Source organism: Amblyomma americanum, chromosome 2 (assembly GCF_052857255.1).
Source record: "Amblyomma americanum isolate KBUSLIRL-KWMA chromosome 2, ASM5285725v1, whole genome shotgun sequence".
NCBI classification, from domain to species: domain Eukaryota; kingdom Metazoa; phylum Arthropoda; class Arachnida; order Ixodida; family Ixodidae; genus Amblyomma; species Amblyomma americanum.
In genome coordinates this window covers 40,423,365-40,446,873 of record NC_135498.1, presented here as the reverse complement: position 1 = coordinate 40,446,873, position 23,509 = coordinate 40,423,365, and the positions used below count along the sequence as shown (strand labels likewise).

Below are 23,509 nucleotides of genomic sequence, written 5' to 3'. Positions count from 1 at the left end.
TATAATCTAGATGTGTAACAGACGTAGCTGCGTTCGGTGGGTTGAACGCTGGACAATTTATCGACTGCACACCTGTCGTTTGACACGGAAGTCTGAAATGAATACGCTCGCTCTGGAGTGCTCTAAACGCCTTTAATAAACTAATCACCTCTTGCATCGTACGAATCTCGATCGTTATTACGCGATAGCGTATGCAGCTCGTTCGGTCGGAAAGCCGTCGGCGTAGCAGTAGCGCCGCGTGTCGGAAATTTGTGGTTCTAGTGATTGATGATTGATTGGTGTGTGACAGACAACGAAGTGTTCAGCTGAAGTTAAGGACAACACAACCAGCTATGGAAAGAAAAATGATAAGTGTAATGTTAAGAGACCGGAAGCGGGCACAGTGGGTGAGGGAACAAAGGCGGGCTAATGACATCTCAGTCGAAATCAAGAAGAAGAAATGGGCTTGGGCAGGGCATGTAATGTGAAGGCAAGATAACCGCTGGTCCTTAAGGGTAACGGAGTGGATTCCAAGAGAAGGCAAGCGTAGCAAGAGGCGGCAGAAAGTTAGGTGAGCGGATGCGATCAAGAAGTTTGCGGGCATACGGTGGGCGCAGCTGGCAAAGGACAGGGTTAATTGGAGGAACATTGGAGAGGCCTTTGCTCTGCAGTGGGCATAGTCAGGCTGATTACGATGATGATGATGAAATAACTGATTAATTAAAGAAATGAAAAAGTGAAAAAAGGGTGCTTCAAAGGTGTCAAGATGCTCAGATTAAAAAGCCAATGCTTTATGCTGCTAATTGAGAAAATTTACAGAGTGTAATTAATCAATAATTGAAACAATTGAAAAATGAGTTCAAAGGTGTCAAACTGCTCAGAATGGAAAGCCAATGTTGACTGGTGCTAAGTATCAGTGTATATCATCGTCCTAATAAAAAAAATCTTATAAACAAAATTCTAAACAGTCACATCAGCATCAGATGACGCACCAAACAGCGTACGCTATCGCGTCGGCTCATAAGTGCAGCATAGGAGTCCTCCAACGCTTTTTTTTTATTTTACGAACAGCGCTGTAAAGACAGAAGCCTTCCTTTCGAAGTCAAGCTCGTTGCGTAGAACAGCTGTCTAGAATAAACAAGCCGTCAGACGAGTAACGTTATTCAGAACAGGGCTTTTATTTCTTATTGCTTCCCCTGAGCAACAAACGCTGCACAGGCAAGAGCGGTCCTCGTACACTTCAGCAAGCTAGCTGCGAGAGCCGCACACTCCCGACCATTCCACATTGTACCTTTCGTATTTGTTCAAGAGAAAGACAAGACACGACTGAAATAGGCATTCAAAGAGCTCTATAAGACAATCAATCGCTTTCAAAAGATTCTGGTTAAGCAACAATGTTTTTTCCGACCCATATGGGTTGAACAATAGGCGCGCACTAAAGAAACGAAAAGCGTGAAAACGTATATTTGAAAACTACAAGCGAGAACGCGCATATATTATTTCTCATAATAATTTACATCTATATACAGAAAAAAAAAAGTCGGTAAAGATTCACGCAAGTGCTAATAGAAGAGGCACACTTAACATCATGTTCATGCTGGACATGCGCAAGTGGGCGCGTTATCAAGCCACAACCACTTAACATATTCCACAGGACAGCGTCATGAAAGACGGGCAGCCCATAGGGTATGTATCGGTGCGATTCCCGAAAAAAAAAACCTGGAAAAATGGAATTCGAATCACGATGCAAACAACGGCAGTGATACGCTATACCCATTACAGACAGGGAGCAAAGAGCTAATTATGTTTAAGGCAAGCAACGCAGCAACGCTGTGTTTACTGGTGGAATTGGCCGGATTGCGTCAAAGTTTGAGGAGGGTAACCAGGCCAAACCCAGCAGCAGCAAAACACAGAGGCCTGAATGAAATAAAAAAGTAAAGAAAAAGCGTGGATGACAAAGTGGCTCAGCCTTTCTAATCTTTCTATGCACGTAGCGCCACCTTCCCGCCATTGAAAGAAGTAACACACGTCACAACCAGAGGCGCGCAAACTCAAAGCGTCTTTCCCTTTTGCGAAAGTTAGCTAGCAGACAACAACAGGTTCTTGACTGGAGAACTGTCAAAAAACAGCCTCGCCTGATCATTGTAAACAAAGCAGAGAAAAAAGGCTGTACTTGCAATCAGACATTTTTCATTCTCAATCACAACCAGCAGATGTCACGTGAAAAGGTTCACTTTCGTTCCCATGTTCTTTGAGGCCACAGAGAAAAAAATATATATATACTGATTCTTCCAACTTCAAAGCACGTTAGGCGCTCATATACTGGGTTCGTATACTCCTCGGATTCAGTGCTTTTCAAAGCAACTTATAATTATCGCTTCCCACTCCGCAACCAAAGCATTCTATCCGTCAAGGAAGCAGGAAAAGAAAATTGAATACACCGAAAACTCTAAGAACAGACTGTTTTCGTGTAGGCAGTTTCAAGACTTTACTGTTGGGAAATGGTTCGCACTAAGTCAGGCGAATACGCTTTAAAAAAAAGAAAAGGCCCACAGGTGATGCTGTCTGTGTGAGTACAGTTCCTCACGAAGTCGAAGTGAGCGAAGGCGAAAAAGTCCGCTAAAATGACGCTTTCGCAGGCTGGGCTGAGCCTTCTGCAGCGGCAGACCCGGTGTCGCTATGTTTACATAAATGACTTAGTCATGACGCGCGTAGAGTTCACGCTGTCTCGTGGCAGGAGTCATACCATGATGATATGGGTGTCAGGGTCGCCCTGCAGGGAAAGAAAAAGAACACTAAAAGAAAGCCTTGCGGTTCAAGCCTGTTCCTCTGGTACAGTAACACCATGTCGAGCATTAAACATAAGTGAAGTCGAAATAAACGCGGACTGAAGCGTTCGTACAACTTAGGGTGGCTAGGAAATCATCCAGGTCTTTCCGGTGATGATTATGTTTAACCTCTACGTAACCTGTGGACTGCCAAATGTGTTAAATAGTGGAACCGTGTTGTGCCCCCACCAATTCGTATACGCTTCACTACTTAAGCATATTGAACAAATACATTCTTCTGTGAGGCATCTATTAAGGATCCGTCTGGTCCTTACGTACCTGGTCCAGTACCATGCACTACTTCAGCTGTATTACATGAACTGATTTCAAAACTCATTAGTAAGATAACCTGCCACACAGTGCCTTTAATCTTAGGGTGAAAACGTGAGTGCGTGGTAGCGCTCTTCGGAGCGCCAGTGCTTCCGACACGGCCGTGCATCGAGGCATAGCAGCACGGGAGCAGAGGTGAGCTGAAGCTGGTACTTCGCGTTGTCTGTCACTTCGCTTCGATGCGCGGCAGCGACGGACTTACTGGTGCTCCGAAGATCATGGCATAGCGTGGCCACGCGCTCGTGTGTTGGCCCTAAGTGTGGACGATTACTAAAACACTTGGGTGCAGTCCTACTGCAGCTCACCACCGCATTCAATCACTGGAACGCTGAAATGAAGGTGAAAGACATCTGCGTCCCACTATAGTTATAACCGGTTTAACTTTAAAACGAGGAGGCTACTTGCAGCACCCTGGTGGCGTTGAAATTATTCCACTGCGCGCCCAAAAACCGATGCCGTCAAGATCACATTTCGAGATACTAGAGGCACGCGTTTGGCTGATAACAATCTTTGCCTAGCTTCTCTACACGTAGCCCAATTAGCTGAAGCACGCCACGTGTGGCTTCGAGATATGCATATAAGCCCAATCAACTGGCATGGAAAACACTATGGGTGCGCCACTAATGGCTTGCTTTTCTCTCCAAGCTTGCTTTTCTCGCTAAGATTGCGTGATACGGTGCTACGATCGACACGGCAAACTTCAGTGCAGGCAGCCAATAGGCACTATCACAAATGCAAAATTTTACGGTGTTAGCAGTATGAGCGACATTCCCCAAAACGGCGACAGGGTGTTAAGCTTCGGCTACTGACGCCTCCACCCTTCAGCAGCGCTACCCATCACACGTCACCCATCACCACGCAACGACCTGGACCGTGTCAAGCCGAAGCCGAGGCCTCAGCAAGGAACTGAGATGAGTACCCCCCCCCCCCCCCCCCCCTCCGTCTCCAACCGAAGGCTCCGAACAGTTGTCAGTTCGCGCTCTGTCCTGTCAGTGTCCTTTCTTTGTCCTGTGTTCGTCCCGTAAAGATTAGCGCATCATCAGCATCATGCACAACCAACTAGGCCCCGTCCTCGTCCTCTCACCACAAGAATGTAACAAAGAAGCGGCGGTGAACTCAAATCCCAAGATGCAATGCTTTGGAAGGCGATCCGTGTAAAAGCGAAACGTACGACCAATATTGCAAACGCACGTTTGTCGCAGCACATGTATGACCGCCCGCCCGCCAATTTTGTTTGGTTAGCGATTTTTGTTTTTAAGTTCGTCATCATTATTTTCTTATTTGCTGAGTTTATTTAAAACGTGGCAGTTTTCCAATCTAGAAAGAACTAATGAACTGAGGGCTGGAGAGAAGTAAAAACTTTGCAAGGTGCTCTTACTAAGTGCCAGTGTTTGCAAGGTGGACACTTTATACTTGAAAGCCAGTTGAAGGCAACAAAGGTAGTTTGACATTCGTTATGCATTTTTCGACAGCTTGGTTGTTATGGAGCGCAGTGCTCTTTGCGAAAAACTACGGAAGGCGGTGCACTCACGAATCCCCTCCTGCGGCTCCTCCTGGAACGCCCCGTCGCCGGCGCCTCGGTGATGACCGTCGTCAGATACTTCTGGCCGTCGCTGGACTGCTGCACGCTTCGCGTCACGTTCTTAATGGCGGTGCTGGGACGGACCACCACCGACGACTGGTCTGCATGTACGGCATATAAGAAATTGCGGTGGTTTGTTAACAGTTCACGCAGACAGAAGGCAGGGGAAGAACTCTCGCAACGCAGCACTAAGCGTAGAGGATATCCTGCGGCAGAGCCAACAAGTTAAGTATATATTCGGATACAACTAACGAACAAAGCGGCTTTCCGGTGTGAAATAACCACCTTCCAGCCAATGGCGTCTGCCCATTCTCATGGCAATGCAGGGAGTGGCAGATGAAAGGGCGTAGTCCACTCTCTCCATGGTCGGGGATAGTCCTCTCCCTGCATTGTCACTCCGCTCCATGCAATGTGACGCTAGCATATTCATGAGAATCGGCCGACGCCATTGGCTAGATGGGGGTCCTTTGACAGGGAAAAGCCGCTTTTTTCTTGAGTTTTATCCGATTATAGTCAGGCCTCTTACGCTGGGGCAGAGGGGCATGAATAATGGGGTGGGGGTGGGGGGGGGGGGGGGGACTGAATAGTAACAGGCAGGAGAAAATATAATATTACACACTTGCTTAAGGTTTGGAGCAACTGTCGCATGCAGACGAGGGAGACAGATGGTAGTGAGAAGAACGGGCAGAGATGAGGAGGGTATTGAGGCGAGACAAATAACGCGTAGTCGGAAGGTGATGAAAGATTTGTGATAACGCACTATTTTGGAAAACGTATCTTGGTAGCATATTGCCTTGCTCACTATTACGGCACGCAGGCTAAACAGCAGAAGCGCAATGCTTATGTTGACGAAATCCTTCCAGTCTCACCGTAAATCTCCTCAATGATTTCTCGGACGCCGCCGCCCTTGCCACTGCTGCCGCGCAGGATCTTGGTGGTGACCTTCTTCCTGAGCGTCTTGGACGGCTGGCTGCTGTCCACCTTGGTGACGAACTCCACCTCCTTGGTCGAGGTCCGCAGCGTGTCCCGAAGGAACGACTCGATCCGGTCGTCCGTCTGCACGCCCATGGCCCTGCCGCCGAAGCCGCCCTCGAAGTAACGCCTCTCGTAAGATGCAGCCGGCAGCACGCCGTTGGGGGTCTGCGTGGCTTGAGACGCCGTGGCCTTCTTGGTGGGTCGCACCCTGGGACCCAGGTTGGAGTCGCTCATGGACTTGGTCTTCTTGAAGGGTCCCAGGGGGCTGCGGACGTCTCCGTTGCAGTATGCTTTTGTGGCCGCAGCTAGGGTCTGCGCCGTGGTCCTCGCATGGGCCCCTCTCAGCGTTCCGTCGGGACCTGTTACATTGCAATACGCGAGTGTGCGAGCGATTGTAGACATATGGGCTTATTAGCTCTGCATCTGGGAAGCACAGCAAAGGAACAGACCACACGGAAACTACGTTTTCCAACTGTATTACCTTACGTTTGCGCTGCTTGTTTCCGGCAAAAGCCTGAGGTCAGAGGAAAGATTCTTCTAGCTGTGGCTTATTCACAGTTGTGGGACTGTCTTTATCAAGAGTGTCTTCTCGAATGCGGTGTGTGGCGTGCGCAGTACATTGGGCAAACTGAAACTCCTTTCCGACTGAGAAAAAATAACCCCAGAGCACACATACGATGACTGCCAGATCTGCCTCTTTCAAGCTTGTTAAAGATTCGAAAGACACTTAAATTTCGCCTTAAGGGTAAGCCGGGATAGCGTTAATTGGTCCTTTCAGCGGCCTCAGGTAATCTTTGCATATATCACTTCGTAGATACGGAGCATGTTCTTGATCTTAATTTTTATTATATGCTTTATTTTTATCTACCACAAGACACGTGAGGCTTCCTTTTAACCGAGTCGAACGTTTCTCACTGGTGGAGGGGCAGTGCGCCCGGCTCACGACCCATGGGCCAGTGGTTCGAGTCCCGGCTCGACCATTTTTATTTTCAGAGCAATTGCTTTTCTTTCTTCAGAAGTCCTTTAGACAGAGGAGATGGAATTGCGCAAACAACCCTGCAGACCAATGAGAGATTCTGTGGCGCCGTCATTACTGTTGGACACTGTGATCGTTGTGGCGTGCTCGAATTACCCGCCCGAGCTCACGTGGTTGTGACGTCACGAGCGTCTCGACCAACCCCAATCTTGTTGATATGCCAAGGCCGACAACTACGGCGGTTTCTCCGCTGAACGGTACCCCTAACGCTATCGCATTAATATGAACCTCGGTCCCCATGCATGTTTTTACCTCAGCGGTGACTACGGCAACTGGGCTGATTATATCGCGATGTAGCTCAGCGCACGGTTTTCATTTGGACCGAAGGTATTCCCCATCTCGTCAATGGATAAACGGTTTCCCGTGATCCAGCACACAGGAAGGCATCTGATCCAGCCAGTCATGGAGGGAGCGAAAGTAAAACAAGAAAAATCGTGAATATCGTATGGGTATATGGCAAACCTACCAGCAACTGAGTGGCACGCTTTCTAATCTCCTTTTGGACAGCGATGAAAGAGGATAACCTGAGTTCTGTCAAGCTTGCGTTCTTTTTCGTTTATAACTGAAACAACTGTGCGGAAAAAGCACTGGCACAAGCTTGACTGTCTAATTCAACTCAGCAGGAACCTAGTGCAGCTAATAGCTTTTACTGCAGGGATGGAGAATACCGAAACGTGTTCCACCATATAGTCTTCCAATTATGCATGCCTCTCGATCACAGCGATGAGTGAGCTTGGAATGGGAATTTGGTTGCATGATGAGGGAACGAGTGGTTGTCATTATAAATTGTTGGATCTGCGTCACAAAATATGGAAACCTCACACATGTATAAGTATGCATACAAAACTTCTTCAGTTCTTCGTTTTTCAACATTTTTTCAACGTTTTTCTTTAACAAGATTGCTGCGTTCTTGTCCTATTATCCAACATTTAGGTATATCCGGCATGATTTTGAGCAGCAAAAAAACGACAACCATATGGTTGAAAAACGACGCCGGGGAGCTATAGCCTGCAGGTCAACAAAGGAAATATCGGCGGCAGGATTGTCGAGTTCACGTACCGGTTTGTTTTCAGAAGTACGTTGCAATTCTACATGCAACAGAAGCAGGCGGAAACACAAAAACGAAGCATATATTCTTTTAGAATTCTGACACGAATGTATAAAGACGCTTCAATACACTGCAGAGAATAATTGTGCAAAAGTAAAACAAGCGGAAACTTCGTACCTGTAGTGACTGTGGAGCTTGAGGCAGGGCTGATGCAGGAGGGCCTCTGGAACTTGGACGTAACAGACTCCCCTTTGGAGCTGGACAAAACGGTTACCCCGCTGGGACCTTTCTTCTTGAGAGGCTCGGTATGAAAGCCCCTGTCCAGAACATCGAAGGACGTCTCAAGCGGCGGACTACGGTGGCCGTTCACCATTGGGGCTTTTGCCTGCGAACGCGGAGGTGTTCCAGCCCTCGGTGGCGACGGGACGGGCGAAGGAGTGGCTGCAGCTCGTTGCTCAGATACCGAGACCTGCTTCTTTACCGGTGGCGACTTGACGCTCCGTACTTCGACCGGTGCTTTGGGCTCGGTCTGAGGCACGGAACTTTTCCTCGTCGAAGAATACATTGTGACTTTTTCGTCGCTCACGACCTCCTCTTTCTTCTCTTCGGCCCGAGAGGCGGACCTCGACTCTACGTGCGAGGAGTACCCCAGCTCTTCCAACGCGTCGTCGTCGTCAGCGAAGGGAATCGGAGAGTCGGAGAGACCGGACAAGATGTCCTCCTTTTCAGAGCGAGAACATATGGACTTCAGAGACGTCTCGTCAAAGGCCCGCCTCGAGACCTTAGTGGACTCTATTGTTTCCATGATTGTCGTCGTTTCTACGGTGGTGATCTTCGACACTCCTCCGGGGGTCGCCGTTCGCGGCCTAATTTCGTCCGGAGGCTTTCTGTCTTCTTCGAGCTTCTTTTCGACGTCGTCGAGCATACTCTTGGTGTCGCCTGCCGCTTCCGAGGTCGCCGCTGCAGGACTTGGGGGAGGAACTACTTGGTCGTCCGTAGAGGTCGCCTTAGATTCCATGGCAACCTTCTTAGGTACGCGGTCCTCGTCTCGAGCCACGAGTATCGCCGTGGTCCCCGGGAACACTCCGGCCGCTGGCGGCACCGCGTACAGTGGCCCAGATGGAAGCTGGACTCCGCGGTCATCGAGAAGAAGAACCTGGTTTCCGCCGGGAGCTACAAACGGATGCGAGTACGTGGCAAATGGCGAAATCGCGTGCAGCAAGGAGCCAGGGCTGAACGCCTGCACGGGTGATGTCACCTGGGCGCCGTAGTCCAGAAGTTGAGTCTGTGTCTCGCTGTCCCGCTGGCAGACAGGTGCCACGATGCGGCCGGCACCTGGCTTCTGTATCTCCTTCTTGAACCACACCTCTTTAGGCTTAGACCAGAAGTCGCTGGGCGGCATAGGCGGCGGTGGTGGAATGGACGGACCTGCGATGGACTCTGTCGTCGGTTCCGCAGGCTTTTGAGTGGCCGGTGGAGTCTTCCTGGAAGCCTCAGTTGGGCTTCTGGCTTGAGGGCGTGGCGTAGCGCTGTCAATAACGGTAGCTTCGTTCAGAATATCCTCTGTAGGGAAGGTAAAGAGCATGGTTATACAACTAGATTCCCTTCAAGGATAAATCGATGCGGAGCAAGTGATGCGGCAAGGAAGATCGTAGCGAACGACGGTGCTGCCACGCAAGACACGAGGTGAGGGAGTGCAAGGCAGAAGCGGGGTGCTGATCTGGCCGGATTTGCGGTGTGGGCTTTTTCTTTTCTTTTTGACACAATGATGGCTGAGCAAAAAATAAAATTCGATGTATGATAACCGTATCGAAATTGAAAACATTTTTTGGTAATTATTGTAAACATTATAAATCGCAATAGAAGAGAATACACTGCCACAAAACTTTACTAAGTGAAGTACACGTAACCCAATATAATGCAGATAACACGACTCTCCAGAATTCATCGCTCAATACAGTATTGAAGGCACTCTAATGACATTAAATAAGGTATGCCAGTATCCTTCTCCCATTTCCACATCAACAGGCGATTCTCGGAAGGTGAAAAATACGACAACAATGTTTCACAGTTGGGTGTGCGCATCTTGGTGCACTTTGTTGACTTGTACCTCTTACTAAGGGGCCTTACGCTTGCACTGTGTATGACACACTTTCACAACAACAGAAACAATCGGCTAGGAGTCGTAGCCTAGAACGAAATTGATGTGGAATGAGCGCTGTTTCTTTTTAAAACATTGCCTACGAGCTAGTAGCTCAATCCAAACTGTTGTGAATAGCATTGCACTTGAGTTCTTAACCCGTACTGTATTCGCTTGCCGCATTTCTCAGTGCTCCAGCGGCATTATCAATGAAATGATTTTAGCGTCAATACGGTCCTAAAGCAGTAGAGACACCGACATTTAGTTGTGTGTTCTGTGTTTGAAATGATTGCGCAGCACATTATCGACAGGACATGGACAGCCACGTGGATTACATCAACAATCATTAAATCATTTATAACTGTTTTTTTTCTTCTTTTATGCTGTTTTGATTACAACAGCCGAACCACGGTTGTGACGTAACAGACGATAAAACGTCACGTCGGGTTTACAGAAACAGTTGTATGGTCGATGATTTCTTCGTTTTAAGTCACACCAACTCTTACGCACGCCTGCGCAGGAGTTGTAATCACAAAAAAAAAATGAACAAGCAAATATTATATCGTAGTTTTTGCGTGACTCACGTAACCTCACATCGCATTGTTACGTCACAGCTGTCGTTCGGCTGTTGAAACCGAAACAGCACAAGAAAAATATCTAATTATAAATAATTCTTTTGGCAAAAGTCAATTCCACATCGTGACTCATGTTGCATTTCTCGGGGACAACTTTTTGTGACAATGCAGCAAAGGCTAGGCAGGAAAGGGAGAGAGACGGACCTCTGTCTCCGTGCCGCTGGCGGGTGGGTTTTTCGTTGCTAGAGATAAGGATGCGGAGGTGTGAAGTTGGGGGAAGTTGGAGAGATGGTGCAGGGTCGTTAGGTCTGAGAAGCCCACTCCCCACGGCACGGGGACAATGGCCTGTTTCCCTTCCTTTCCTGCCTAGCCTCTACTGCATTGCTGGAAAAGTCGTCCGCGAGTACAGTGTCTTGCGCATCATTGCAAAGAAAAAAACATTCATCCAAAAATTTGGTGCATTTACTCCTTTAAGACTCGTTCATATAAAATCCCAAGCAATATTGAAAAAAAAAATGCTGCTACGATTACGTCATTCGTGGGGGCAAAATGAATATCCAGGACGGATGCTCTTTTTCGTAGCTTGTCGTGTTGAGATTCAATATTCATAATAATTATTATTTGGTTCGACAACAGGACGACAATCCTGTGAACAAAATGACTGTTCAGGATGTCAAGATTCGCAACACTTTAACGAAGATTTAAGTCGGATCGAACTATATATGCGAGCGAAATTAGACCACAGGCGAGCATCCGGGCACTAAAGGCGTAGGTTAATCTAGACCTACGGGGCAGTTCGCACGTATTGAGTTGTTTTGGCGCTGGTTTAGTGCAGAAATATTCTTTCACTGGCTGAGAAGTTTTCCACTGCCGACGAGAATCGGCTTTCCCAACTTCTCTTTAACCACACCGGTAAGGGCATCTTTTCCTTGGTGTCACATGTTCACCGATTCTCGCGGTACTTGACGGCTCCTTAATCTATCCGAGGCCCGCCACGAATAAAAAGTGAAAATAAAACCCCCAAAACATGGGAAATGCGAATAAGGGCTCAAACTCCTCGGTACACATCATAAGCACTATAGGAATTTCAGTGCCATCGGCACGTCAACGGGTCCGAGAGCTTGTTCATCGTTAGCACGTTGCTTTTTCTAGCAAGGAACGTACCATATATACTGGACTAAGAGCTGCGCTCGTGTTTGGGCCGCTTCTCCCGAGTTGAGAGCCAAGTATTTGGGGGAAAATATGCTCTAAGAAAAATTTCGTATGATGTGTGTTTAAATTCTCTTGCATGGTACGGTCCCCGGGAAGCTGCCAGATGAGGACAGCTGCATGCTGCTGCTATTATTATATTCCAGCTTGGACGTAGTGCAGTTGCATGCGTTCAAAGCTGAATCCAGAAGCCTGTATTCGGAGCGGGTGTTAACAAGTCAACAACAAAGTGAAGCCTATTGAACGGCTGTGCAGAGCATCATTGCAGCTCGTCTGCTCTTCTATTTGCCATTCGTGGCGTGCGATGACACCGGGAATTGTAACGAGTTTTAAATTTACAGAAATTTCGAACACAATCGATGCAACCGAGGATAACGAGATGCCAAGCCCAGGCTGCAGCGACAGCTATAGCGAGAAAGGAACTTGAAGCTATTTACAGCTAGGTGCCACATACAGCGTCAAATTGTATGGTGCAGTAAAGTCGTTCCCTGGGAATATAGTTGTGAAACTGAACTTCAAAAAATACAGCTTTCGTGTAGGGGCCGAAAATAGCGAAAAAAAAGTGCAGCCCTTATTCGGGTATATACGCATCACTCGTAATATACTTGCGGAGATTTTTTTTTCTTTTTTGAGAAGTGCTGATAGAAGTTGCCAAGTAGTGAGTTGCTTCTATTCTCAATTATAATAGTGTTCATATCTGCCACTCTGTCGTTACGAGTATGTGTGAAGTCACTTACAGGCTGGTATTGACATTCTCCGTTGACGTCGGTACCTGTGTTCCACGTTCACGGCCCCAGCTTGAACCAGAAAAATTTTAATTTCAAATGCTATTTGTTAATGTAGGCAGTAAACCTTTAAGGCTAGGTTGCTTTCGCGTTCACTTCCACGTTACACTACAGGAATGAAGTGATTTTCTCTCACTTTGCAGAGGGCCATTGTCGAAGCTACTTCATCAATAGTAAGTATCAATTTTTGTTTACAATCAGTGTAAAGCAGAAAAAAAAACTACCGCCCCAAATTTCCTCATTTAGGGTTAGATGTAAACCCGAAATCATTTTTTTACCGCTACCAGAACTGCCATTGGCACACTGCCACACATTCATTCGCCTGTTTTCTCAACACATGCATCACGGTGACGGGTCGTGCCAGTGTGCTGTCAAGCTGCATTGGGATGACAGGATCACAGAGAAAGAAAACACCAGCACTGGAAACATGGAAGCGTATAGCAGCGACAGTGGGTGTTGAAAGCTCCGACGGACATTCGCACAAGGACGAACGGGCACCTCGGAAGATTACCTCTAAGGTGCTCCAGGGAGTTGCGCTTCTGGAGAACGTGCTTGAGCTCCTCCATGAGAGCCTGCTTGGGCGAGTGACTCTCTGCGGCACGAACCGTCACGACCGTCGTGGTGGCGGGTGCGGCACCGGCCCCGGTCGTGCTTACGACGGTTGCGGTGGTGGTCGTGACGGCTTGGTCGGTTCGAGTCTCAAAGCCCACTGTCTCGGCAATCTGAGCCACGTCGTAGACCACCAGTGGCGAAGTGGGCTTCGACACGTCCTCATCTTCAGCGCGAGTCGCCTCCTGGTCTTCTTCCTCCAGGTCTTCTTGACGCTCGTCCTTGAGGGAGTCGACGTCGACGTATGTCTCGCCATCGCCTCGGTCGTCGCTGGCGTCCGACGGATGACGTCGTGGTGGCGCCAGCGGCGGTTCGCCGGGGTGCGGCAGCGCGGGGAAGGGTGTGGTGCAGGACTCCTCGGCTTCGCTGAAGATTTCGTCCAGCAGCGCGCTGAGGTTCTCGGGCCATCCGACCGAGTCCTCCCTGCGGCTGCTGGGCGCGCGCAGGCCACCGCCCCCTCCCTCGACGTCCGCGCCACCGACGCCGAGGCTTTCCAGCAACACCGCGCACGGAAGGTCATCTGGGCGCCGCAGGGTTTTAACCTCGATTTGTCCGTCTTTTTTTGCTAGCCCTTTTATCTTACGAGTATAGAAACGCTTGGTAGATAATCCCCATGACAGAAGACTTGCTGTTGATCCGCGCAGTAAGGAACTTACGACACCCGTCAAGCTCCAAAGGTCTGGAGGTGTGAAGAAGAGATTTCTCCCTATTATTAATATGCACTTTATGGATGACATAAACGCCCTACTGTATGGGTCAACAACAAATATTCTGGCCTGGGGGATGCTGATCAAGGGTGTACCTATAAAAGCAAGGTTAACTTATAGCAGTGAGTGCTACATCGAACCTGGCCATTAAAATCTGAGAACTGCTTCGAACGCTCCTGACACTTTCTGAAGCACTTGTTTCTGCCGTTGAAAAAATTATTTCCTTTTCGACAGCGGGAACTTCATTTGCGGCTCTTCATGCAAGCCAGGGCAAAGGCCAAACCAGGGCAAAGGCCAAGCCGGCATTTGTTTTCTGGTTTTGTTTACTCTAAAACAATTAGATTCGATTAGGGTTTCTTCTGTGGCAGGTACTACTTTCAAGTGAATCATGGCAGGTCAGAAGGTTGGCGTTGAAAGGTAGCATAGCCTAGCAATTGTTTTTAATTTTCTCTTAAAGCACTTGGTGCAGTCGTAAATGAACTAACCTCAGCGCAGTCTGCGCGACCATTGCATGTTTTGAATGTTAAATCTACGTTATTATCCTAGCGTCTAAGGTAACAGGTTAAAGGAGGTGTGAGGTCCTCTTTCAGTTGCATGATTCACGGCAAATGAATGACTAATCCACATATACGGCGCATATAGCAAATGTAGAAATGTCAGGAATGAAGCATATATGCTGGTGCTTTAACCACTACCTTTTTGGATGATATGATGATCACTGCTAGCGCCAACTAGCTAAGAACAAGAAAGGGCCATCTCGTTTGTGTAGTGCAAAAAAGGTAAAAATGGGTAATTTGTTCAACTGAAGCTCTAGATTAAAAAAAAAAACTGGTTGGCTGTCTCAAGAAATGGTTGCACTAGCTTAAGGATACGAAAAATAACAAATGATTTCTTGTGAAAAGCAATGTAACATTGTAAAGTGCATGTTCGACTGCGGTCGTATCTATCTTTACAGCCAGCACAATTCAATGAATCGAAAAATTATGCTTAAAAACGCATCTCCTAGATGAACTGGTAAAATGCAATTGTTGCTGAGTAACCCTCGAGCTTTTAAGCGTACTACTGGCAATACTATAAGCTGACGCAAATATTATTTTAGAAGTGCCAGAAGGCAGTCTTGGCGACATATTCACATTATAAGAAAAATATATTGTTAGAATATTAAATGTAGAGAAAATGACATAGCAGCCCATCATCCCAACGAGAATCAGGCAGGGTCATTGACGGTAAAGGTCACGAGAAAAAAAAAACTTCATGCTTTAATATCAGACAGCATGCTTCAGTTGCTGAAAGGGCGGCCATTAACAAACGTTCCCAAGAACCCAGACGAAAAACATGTAAACGCAGTGTCAGCATTTCAATATGTACCGGAAAGTAATGTCATTCCAAAAAAAAACAAAGAGAAATGAAACTACCTGAGGAGACAAAAACCATCACCGCAACGTCGTCATACACCTAACAGCCCACACATCAAGGTAAAGTACCGAAAGTGACAACAGCCAAACTTTCTCCGAATGGCCGCAGTACCCAGACGTTTCCGCATTCCGCATTCCCTCACCTCGTGACCGAGTCGTGAGAAACAATGAGAGGGAAGTAAGGAAAAAGGTAGACATTCGCGCAAACATGCGACAAGGCAGTAAAGAACGGCGCGCTTGTTTTCCGAAGAAGACCACCGTAGTGAGAGTTGACCCGACTGTGTTAGCAGGCCCCCAAGGAGGGTGGGGGCGATAGCGCAAGGCCGGAGAGGGTTGGGTCGTGCGATCGGAGGCGGCCGAACCTTCGTCGGGGGACGAACTGTCGCCGAACACGCAATCCTGGGGGGCGAAAGGGTCGCTTCCGCGGAGCACGAGGAGGCTGGTCGCTTCTTCTTCGAGGCTGTCCGCGGCGAACTGGTCAGGCGTCAGTCTGGTCACGTCTGTTGGCGTCCTGGCCAAGTAGCCGTCGACCATTTCGCAACGCGAGCCCGAGGCTCTCGGACTACAGCCTGTTCCGGACAAAAGGGCGAACCGCGTCATGGGGTTAGGACGCGAAAGCAGTTTCGAGAGATAGGACGGGTGCATCAGTGACGCACAGCATTCGAAGGGAATCTTCAACGACCAGGTTTAGCCGCACTTGGCAGCCTTCGTGCGCGGCTTAGGTGAGTGGACTCATGCGCAAGAAATGTTAAACACCCTGTAAGAGCATGAAAACTGACGCCAGACAAATTTTAACCCTAGGAAGAATATTCTGGAACAAGGAGTGATGAACACTCATAACAGGACATATGACGATATTCATCCTGTGTCCTTCTAGTGGGTGTGCGCCCCGTTTCGCGCCAGATTATTCTTCCCAAGCATGCACCAGCTAGTCCAAAGCCGAGCCCTTCGAAGCAGACCCGCCGGTTCTTGTGCTGCGTTCCTGATGACCTGAACAAGCGTCATTGTTTAGTCGTTGCAAGAACAGCAGAGAGAAGCCTAGCGGCACGATCTTTCCGGTAGCAAGCAGAATTTTTGCCCCGTCCAAGCACATAGCTCTTCACAGGAACGTGCACGATCTTAGACGCACCTGAACTCCGTGACAGCCTGATGGAAGCGTCCTCTTCTTTTTTTCGTCGAATCTCCTTCAGCCAGTCAGGCACTACTTCGGCGGCCGAAGTCGGCTGGTGAAGACATTCGCTGGACAGGTTGGCTGACCGCCGGCCACCGGACTGGGACAGAGACTGGTCTGCGGGCAGGCACGAAGAGAGACCACTGTTACGGACAGTTCGTCACAAAGGGACGGTGAAGCACTATTGTTCTTAGGTATAAGACGTTTGCGCTCTTTACGGAGCGTTTACTCTAACCCGGCGTCATTGTGGTCTGAAGAAATTCAGTCCACTCAGACATCGCTACCCGAGCTTCCCAAAGATCACGCCCACGTCTATGCATGCGGCGAGCACCGGCGCATGGGCTATGCTTTGCTGCAATCCTGAAATAAATGCAAGGTAGGTCGCGTTACCACTGCAAAGGTTTTCAAGTCTCAAGCAGTTCAAAGCCGCCTATTGTTTGGTGTCCTACCTACGTCTCGAAATCAGTGATAAAAAGGTCACAACTGTTTGAATGAGTTGGCACTGCGTCACATTTTGGCCGACGACTTCAGAAGCAATTCGCTTTCTCGTCACGTACCAGGCACCACACGTGGTTCCAAGACAATTTCTTTCGCTGAAATCGTGTTGTTATGCAATGTTCAGAACGCGGAGGAGGCTTCTCTAGAAAAATCTTGCTAGCGAAGGATTGCTCTGGCTGGTATTAACAGCGGATATTTGGTCCAAGCTTACAGGTAAACTCAATATCGACTGAACCAGAAATTATTGCAAGAAAGTGTATGATTTTGTGCTCGAACCAAAGGAAAAGAAGACACGCGTTTCTCGCTTGCCGCGGCACACAATCGTTCTTTAAATGACAACTATATAGGTTTTAGAAATCGGCGATCTTTAAGGGGTCGAATGTGTGAAACTTGCAGGTAAAGCATGCGAATTCCTTTCGGGCTGGCATTTGAAATGGTGACGTAATCGCCGACTGAAATTGAGACGGACAGCAAGTTTCTTCACAACGCACAGCTCCAAGTGGGTGGCGCATCATGACGTCGTCGAAGGTACCAGTACGTTTTCAATGCATAAACGCTTGCTTTCAAGCAAAAAACCAACGCCACCGAAGGCAAAGGTCTCCGGGCGTTGTTTGCCAGCATCCGAATAGGCGCGGTAGAGCGTGGTTGGCGGTAGCGGAAATTTTAAATCTTACCTTCCGTGACGTCACACCGGTTTCCCCGCACTGCTCTGATGCTTTGAGCTGAAGGCTAAAGTTTAATCGTCGATTACGTCACTATTTTAAATGCTAGCGCAAAAGTACTTGGCATGCCTTGCCTACCGGCTATATACCTTTGTCCGTAAAGTTTCGAGACTGATTTATTTTCTTCTCTAGAAATGATTTCCCAAAACAAATGTTGTGCGCATGTGTAGTGCTATCTTTCCGGGCTAACCTGAGCTATTTATGTTAATTGCTTTGGCAGCCGCTAGATGGCACTACGTGTAAAAATTACCTTGTCACTAGTCTGCGCATTTTACTGCGAGTGAATGTGGAGAGATGGACGTCCCCGTCGAGCAGCGTGTAAACATAAAATTCGGTGTGAAGCTTGGCAAGACAGCCACGCAGACGTATGAGCTCCTTCGTGACGCTTACGGCAACGAGACATTATCGCGGGCGCGAGTTTTCGAGGGACGCAAGAGGTTCGTTTCGGGGAGAACGTTGGTGGAAGACGACACAAGGCAGGGGCGCCCTTCAACCTCACGGAATGAAAAAAACGTGGCTCGGATCGGGGAAATCGTACAGCAAGACCGCACCATTACAGTCTGCATGCTATCAGATGCTCTCGACACTAGTAAGACAACATGCCACCAAATTTTGCGTGAGAACTTGAGGAAACGAAAGCTGAATTCCAGACTTGAACCGCACTCCTTCACACAGGACCAGAAGGACACGTGGTCATCAGTGAGCGCTGATTTGCTCTCCTAGGCATAGAAAGATGCTGCATTCATCGACAGCATCATTGCTGAAGACGAAACATGGTGTTTTCAATACGATCCTCAAACAAAGAGGCAGAGCCCCGAATGGTGGTCCACAAGCTCTCCGGCGTCGAGAAAGATACGGCGACAGAAGACAAAAACAAATACGATGCTGACAGTTTTTTTCGATGCCAGAGGTGCCATATACCACGAGTTCGTCCCACAAGGGCAGACGGCAAATCAGGAGTCTTATATCTGCGTGCTCCAACACATGAGTGATGCACTGCGACGCCGTCGCCCTGACTTATGGCCATCTGTACAATGGAGCCTTCTCCACGATAACGCAAGGCCGCACACTGCTCTCAGCGTGACAAAATTTATCGCCAAGCACAGCATTAGTGTACTTCCCAATCCGCCATACTCGCCTGACCTTTCCCCATGCGATTTTTTCCTGTTTCCTCGTGTGAAGAGAGCCCTAAAAGGTCACTGGATGGGGAGCGTGAAGGCTATTCAAGACGCCACGATAAAGGAGCTGACAGCCCTGCCAAATGAAGTGTTTTCTAACTGTTTCCAAGACCTCAAGAAGCGTTGGAAGTTTTGTATAGACTGCAAGGGAGACTATTTCGAAGTGGTGCTGCACAAATGATTTCAATGTTAAACGCATTTTTTAATGGACTCAGTCTCGGAACTTTACGGACAAAAGTTGTATATTTGATTCCTTGAATAGCGCGGAATCCTCAAAAAGTTGCGCAGCTATCCTTTAACCAGCTTCACCGTAATCTTCACAGACTGGAGAACAAATATCATGTTCCGGGCTAATCTGTCGGTCTCTAAGTGCAGGCCATCGCGGCGCAATGTCGAAGAAACCAGTAAGAAAGTATTCGTCCGCTCTTACGTTCAGTGTTCAGGAGCACTAGCTGCCACTGTGCAAGGCTACGTCCTCTACCCTACTGACGTTAAAATCTGGCCAAGCTCTTCCCGCTTTAGGCAATCATTGTGCATACCGCAGTCGAGAGAGCTTCTCCTCACCAAGGCGAGCCCAGTCGATGCCGCTCTTCTTTTTCCGCTCAGCCTCGAGGATCCACGAAGGCGTGATGGCCGAGTCCAGCTGGTCCCAGGGCGACGCCCGGCCCGCTGACATCACCTCCCGGCTACGCATCTGGACACTCGAGCTTCGCCGCAGCGGTGGTCCGGCTTTGCCCAAGCCCCGCGAGACTGAGCGCGCGCAAACAGACACAAGTGGTCAGCCTCGTTTACATGAACCCGACAGCGACGAGTCGAGTCAGGCGATCGGGCAGAGCAGGGCCAGCCCGATTCAACGACTGTTTACATGAATGCGATACGAACGAGTCAACTCTCGTGGCATGCCCCGTGAGGCGTGACGGCACGAGTTGTAAACCGGCTTCAGTTTCTCTCCTCCCCTGCAGAGAATGCACTCCCAAAACGTGAATGTGGATTGAGTTTAATTTGCGGACGCGGCTGCGAGTCAACCCACCACTTGCGTCGGAGTTGAGGGGTCGAGTCCTAGTCGACTCCCAGACCCGCAGCGTGACCACAGCAGCGCTTCATTGCCGTTCGGCGAGAAACAGTGACATCGCCTATAGTGCCTTGCTCCTGCCTGTGCGCATCTAACGCTGCCGAGTTAATGTGGAGTCCCGGGTTTCCAGGAACACGTGATCGCAGTGCTCATCCAAGTTGGAACTGAGAGCCCTTGCGGCGACAAACATGGTCAACGACGAGTCTGGGTGGTGGGTTGAGTGAATCTCGTATGAGTTCACGACGAATGCCTAGTTTAGAACAGTCAGACGCAAACCCGACCACGAAACGAAATACTCCAATAAAGCACTCGTGAATTTAGCCTCATTTACGGATTATTTCATACTGTACAAATCGCAGTATCGTGAAATACCAGCTGAATGAACTTTTCAAACAAATGAGCTTTTGCAAAATCTCCCGCCGAAACGCAATTGTATCCAATGCAAATTAGTTTCAGTTCAATTAATTTGAACACCTTCCAGTTACGAGAACATTGTGGAAAGCATTGGAGTGCTCCACAAATCTCCCGCCGAAACGCAATTGTATGTAATGCAAATTAGTTTCACTTGAATTAATTTCAGCGTCTTCCACTTAAGAGAACATTTTGAAAAGCATTTCAGTACTGCAGGAAACTGCGGACCAGCTATATGTAAACATCGCAGCGGCATGCTTTACCCTGTGGCATTTTATAACGAGCTTGAAATTGGTATGGCTTACGCAGCTGCAGAGTATTTTGAAGAGTAGTAGTAGAGGAAAATAATACGAGAATTTAAACAAGAGTGGCGCTATCTTGTAAAGGCCCAAACATACACGAACTTCGTTAGTTAATGACGGAGGCAGTATTGAATACAAAAGTTCAGCCTAAAACTGCTGCGTTTAGCAAAGGTGCTAAGTACACACGGTTCACCCTTGGAGTTTCCAGTACTGAGAAATGATTGCTTACAGGAATCATTTAAAAGCTTGATATATTTAATTTAGTTCATTAAGATAACCAGCTCCGTGGTCCTTTAAAATAAGAGCACTTTCACTTGACTTAAAAATTTAAAAAAAACTGAACAGGTCCACTGAAGTTCATTCAAGTGGTGTTTTACTGTTATAACAAATAATAAGGAAGTTTATTACGTGACAGTGAATTTATCTGTGACTCGTCTTATCGAGAAACACTTACCCGTGTTAATATACGCGCTTTTTGGACTGATATCTCCGTGATAACTACACTGCAACTGAGAGTTAAATCGAGTAGTGGTTGAAATACGCAGACATATATTAGCGTGGGCAGGGAAAAAAGAAAGAAAAATAATGCTGCCCAGCCCGCACCGCCTAAGGCGCAACGCCGTAAAATCGATAACGTATACCATCATCGGAACACAGTGGTGTACAAAAGTAGAGTGAACGCTTTTCTGAGGATTTATTTGCCGCCGACGTAAGACATCGTGTCGCGGCGACAACGAAATGGCGGGGAAGAGAGCAGCCGCCGCTTCAATGGACGCCGCCATGTTCCCTTAAGGAGTTGTATTCAAGCAAGTCCGTCATTTATGGATTGTAATGTTTGGAGAAAACGCGAGCACAAATCCAAACACGGTGTTTGGGTTGCGCGCACACGCACTAGCGACCCGTTTTTCTAGGCCCTTAGGAGCCCTTACAATTCAGGGGATCTGATCTAAATCTTTATAATACCTGTCCAGTGCAGTAAAAAACAAAGCACAACAAAGCAAATAACGAAAGATTTCGTATCACTTTGAAATGAGGATTTAGCCCTTGTTGTAACGACTTGTAGGCGTATTCTTGTGCAACTAGATCCCTTCGCATCATGGCCCATAAATGTTTCCTTTTTCGAAGTAATGTGTTCTACTGCCGAAAGATATCGAAGTCTTGGGAAATTGAGTCGAACATTTACATACTGCACATGGGCTCGTAAAGAAGAAGACAACTTTACAGAATAGACGCAAACAACTCACACCCTTACCGTGATCGGATAAAACGGTCCTGGTAGGACTCCTGCGAGTGGAAGGCACGTCTTCTTTCTTGGCAGCGGGTGTGGCCTCGATGAGCTCGACGCGTTTCGGAGTCAAATATTCGGCTACGCCCAGTGTTTCCGAGGCGGTCTGGAAAAGCGAAGTAGGAACTAGAATGAAAATCGGTAATATCCCTCATAAGCATGCAGAAATTAATAATTGAAAACAAAAGGACGAAATCGTGCGCTCCCGCAAGGCAGCCACTGATTTATGGGCTCCAAGGTTACTGTGGAGTTCGTTGACCTTTCCGCGAACTCTTTGGTCTTGTGTTCGCAAGGAAGGCCGCTCCAGTGGGGTCGAAAGGCGCCAACAAAGGGACCCGTCCCATTCCTGCCTCCGCTTCGTGCGGCGGACGTCCTTGTTTACTCCGCGCCGTCACGGGCATAGCCCGCCTTAAGAAGCCTAACCATGTACAGCTGTCGTCATGTGTTCGTTGTCAAGGGGTTGACGAGGTTTCGGGGGCGCACGAGATACGGCTGAGTATTAGCCGAGTGACCGGAAACCCACTATTCCCGCAACGACTGTGTTCGTCTCGCGCGGTGTATTCTGTAAACACTTTAGGGATCGTTTTGTCGCGTGTGCGAAAGAGATAGGAAAGTGGTAACGGCTGGGCCGTGGGTGCCGTGGGAGAGGGTGGTCGCGTTTGTGCTGTTTGTCTATTTGATTGCAACCTCTCCTTTCCCAAATGTTTAATCAGCACTCTTTCCCCAATCTGTGATTAGTTGGCGGAAATCCTTATTTTCCTTTCCCTGACCACTGATTGGCGAGATGGGTCGTTTGTTATCTTATTGGTTGCTGTCCCCGCTAAGGGCGGAGACAGAGGGTTTAAAACCAAGCGCTCTGGGTTGAACGAGGGCTGAATTCGTCTGATCCACGATTTAGTCATGTAAATAGTTTTCTCCTTGCTTTGTTTCTTCTTGTTTTATTTATGCGGTAAATAAATATTTAAGCTTCTCCTTTCTTCGAGTAACGTGAATGTTTGCGAGTTATAACCACCGGGTCATCAAGAAACCCCGATTTCATCAACAAAGTGTTTCCTCTCATCACCACCTGAAGGGGGAAACTCAACTGGCGCGGTCGACAGGATCGCGACTTCTTTCAACTGTTACTTTCTCATAAGGAGGCAGAAACTCACGTGGGATTCCAGCTACGTGTCCTAGCTACGCATCATCAGGATGGAATCCTACGTACACATATTTTTCATTAAGCTCTGCAATATACTACGATGCTCTACTCTGTACCCTATATTGGGGTTCTCAGACTCATCTCTCCGCGCGGGCCGCTACCTAAAAAAGGGAGAGGAGAAAGAAGGAGGACTAAACTAAACTAAACTGAAGCACACAAAATTAAAGCGAAAAATTGAAAATTTTGGAGCCTAAAAGCGACCGATGCACTAAAATTTTATTGTTGTTCCTTTTCACTTCATTTCTTTTTTACTGTCATATTCTGGGTCCTTTTCACTAACTCGAAATGTTAACTGTGGAGAGAGTCGGGTGGGACATGATATCGAAGAATTGACATTTACGAAGATGTGTCGTCCGAGAGTAATAAAGGGAGAACTGGAGAACTAGTGAGCTTCTTTCACTAAAAGGGCCGCAATCTTAAAGGGATACTGAGGAGAACTGCATTCAGTTTT

The 23,509-nt window shown here is 48.0% G+C and overlaps 1 protein-coding gene across 6 annotated transcripts in view; it reads right to left on the bottom strand.

Annotated features, from left to right (window-relative positions):
• Positions 1 to 1,133: 1,133 nt before the first annotated feature.
• Positions 1,134 to 23,509, bottom strand: part of LOC144121069 (uncharacterized) — a 205,302-nt gene continuing 182,926 nt past the window's right edge. For 5 of the 6 annotated variants that reach the window (XM_077654006.1, XM_077654008.1, XM_077654007.1 and 2 more), the window contains 8 exons: positions 21,825 to 21,963; positions 19,352 to 19,537; positions 16,348 to 16,506; positions 12,999 to 13,616; positions 7,956 to 9,341; positions 5,589 to 6,053; positions 4,669 to 4,820; positions 1,134 to 2,752 (listed from right to left, as the gene is read on the bottom strand). In XM_077654006.1, the coding sequence (XP_077510132.1) occupies positions 2,720 to 2,752; positions 4,669 to 4,820; positions 5,589 to 6,053; positions 7,956 to 9,341; positions 12,999 to 13,616; positions 16,348 to 16,506; positions 19,352 to 19,537; positions 21,825 to 21,963 (3,138 nt within the window). In that variant the 3' untranslated portion in view covers positions 1,134 to 2,719. The remainder of the gene's footprint in view (positions 2,753 to 4,668; positions 4,821 to 5,588; positions 6,054 to 7,955; positions 9,342 to 12,998; positions 13,617 to 16,347; positions 16,507 to 19,351; positions 19,538 to 21,824; positions 21,964 to 23,509) is intronic. The other variant, XM_077654010.1, reaches the window with a different exon arrangement.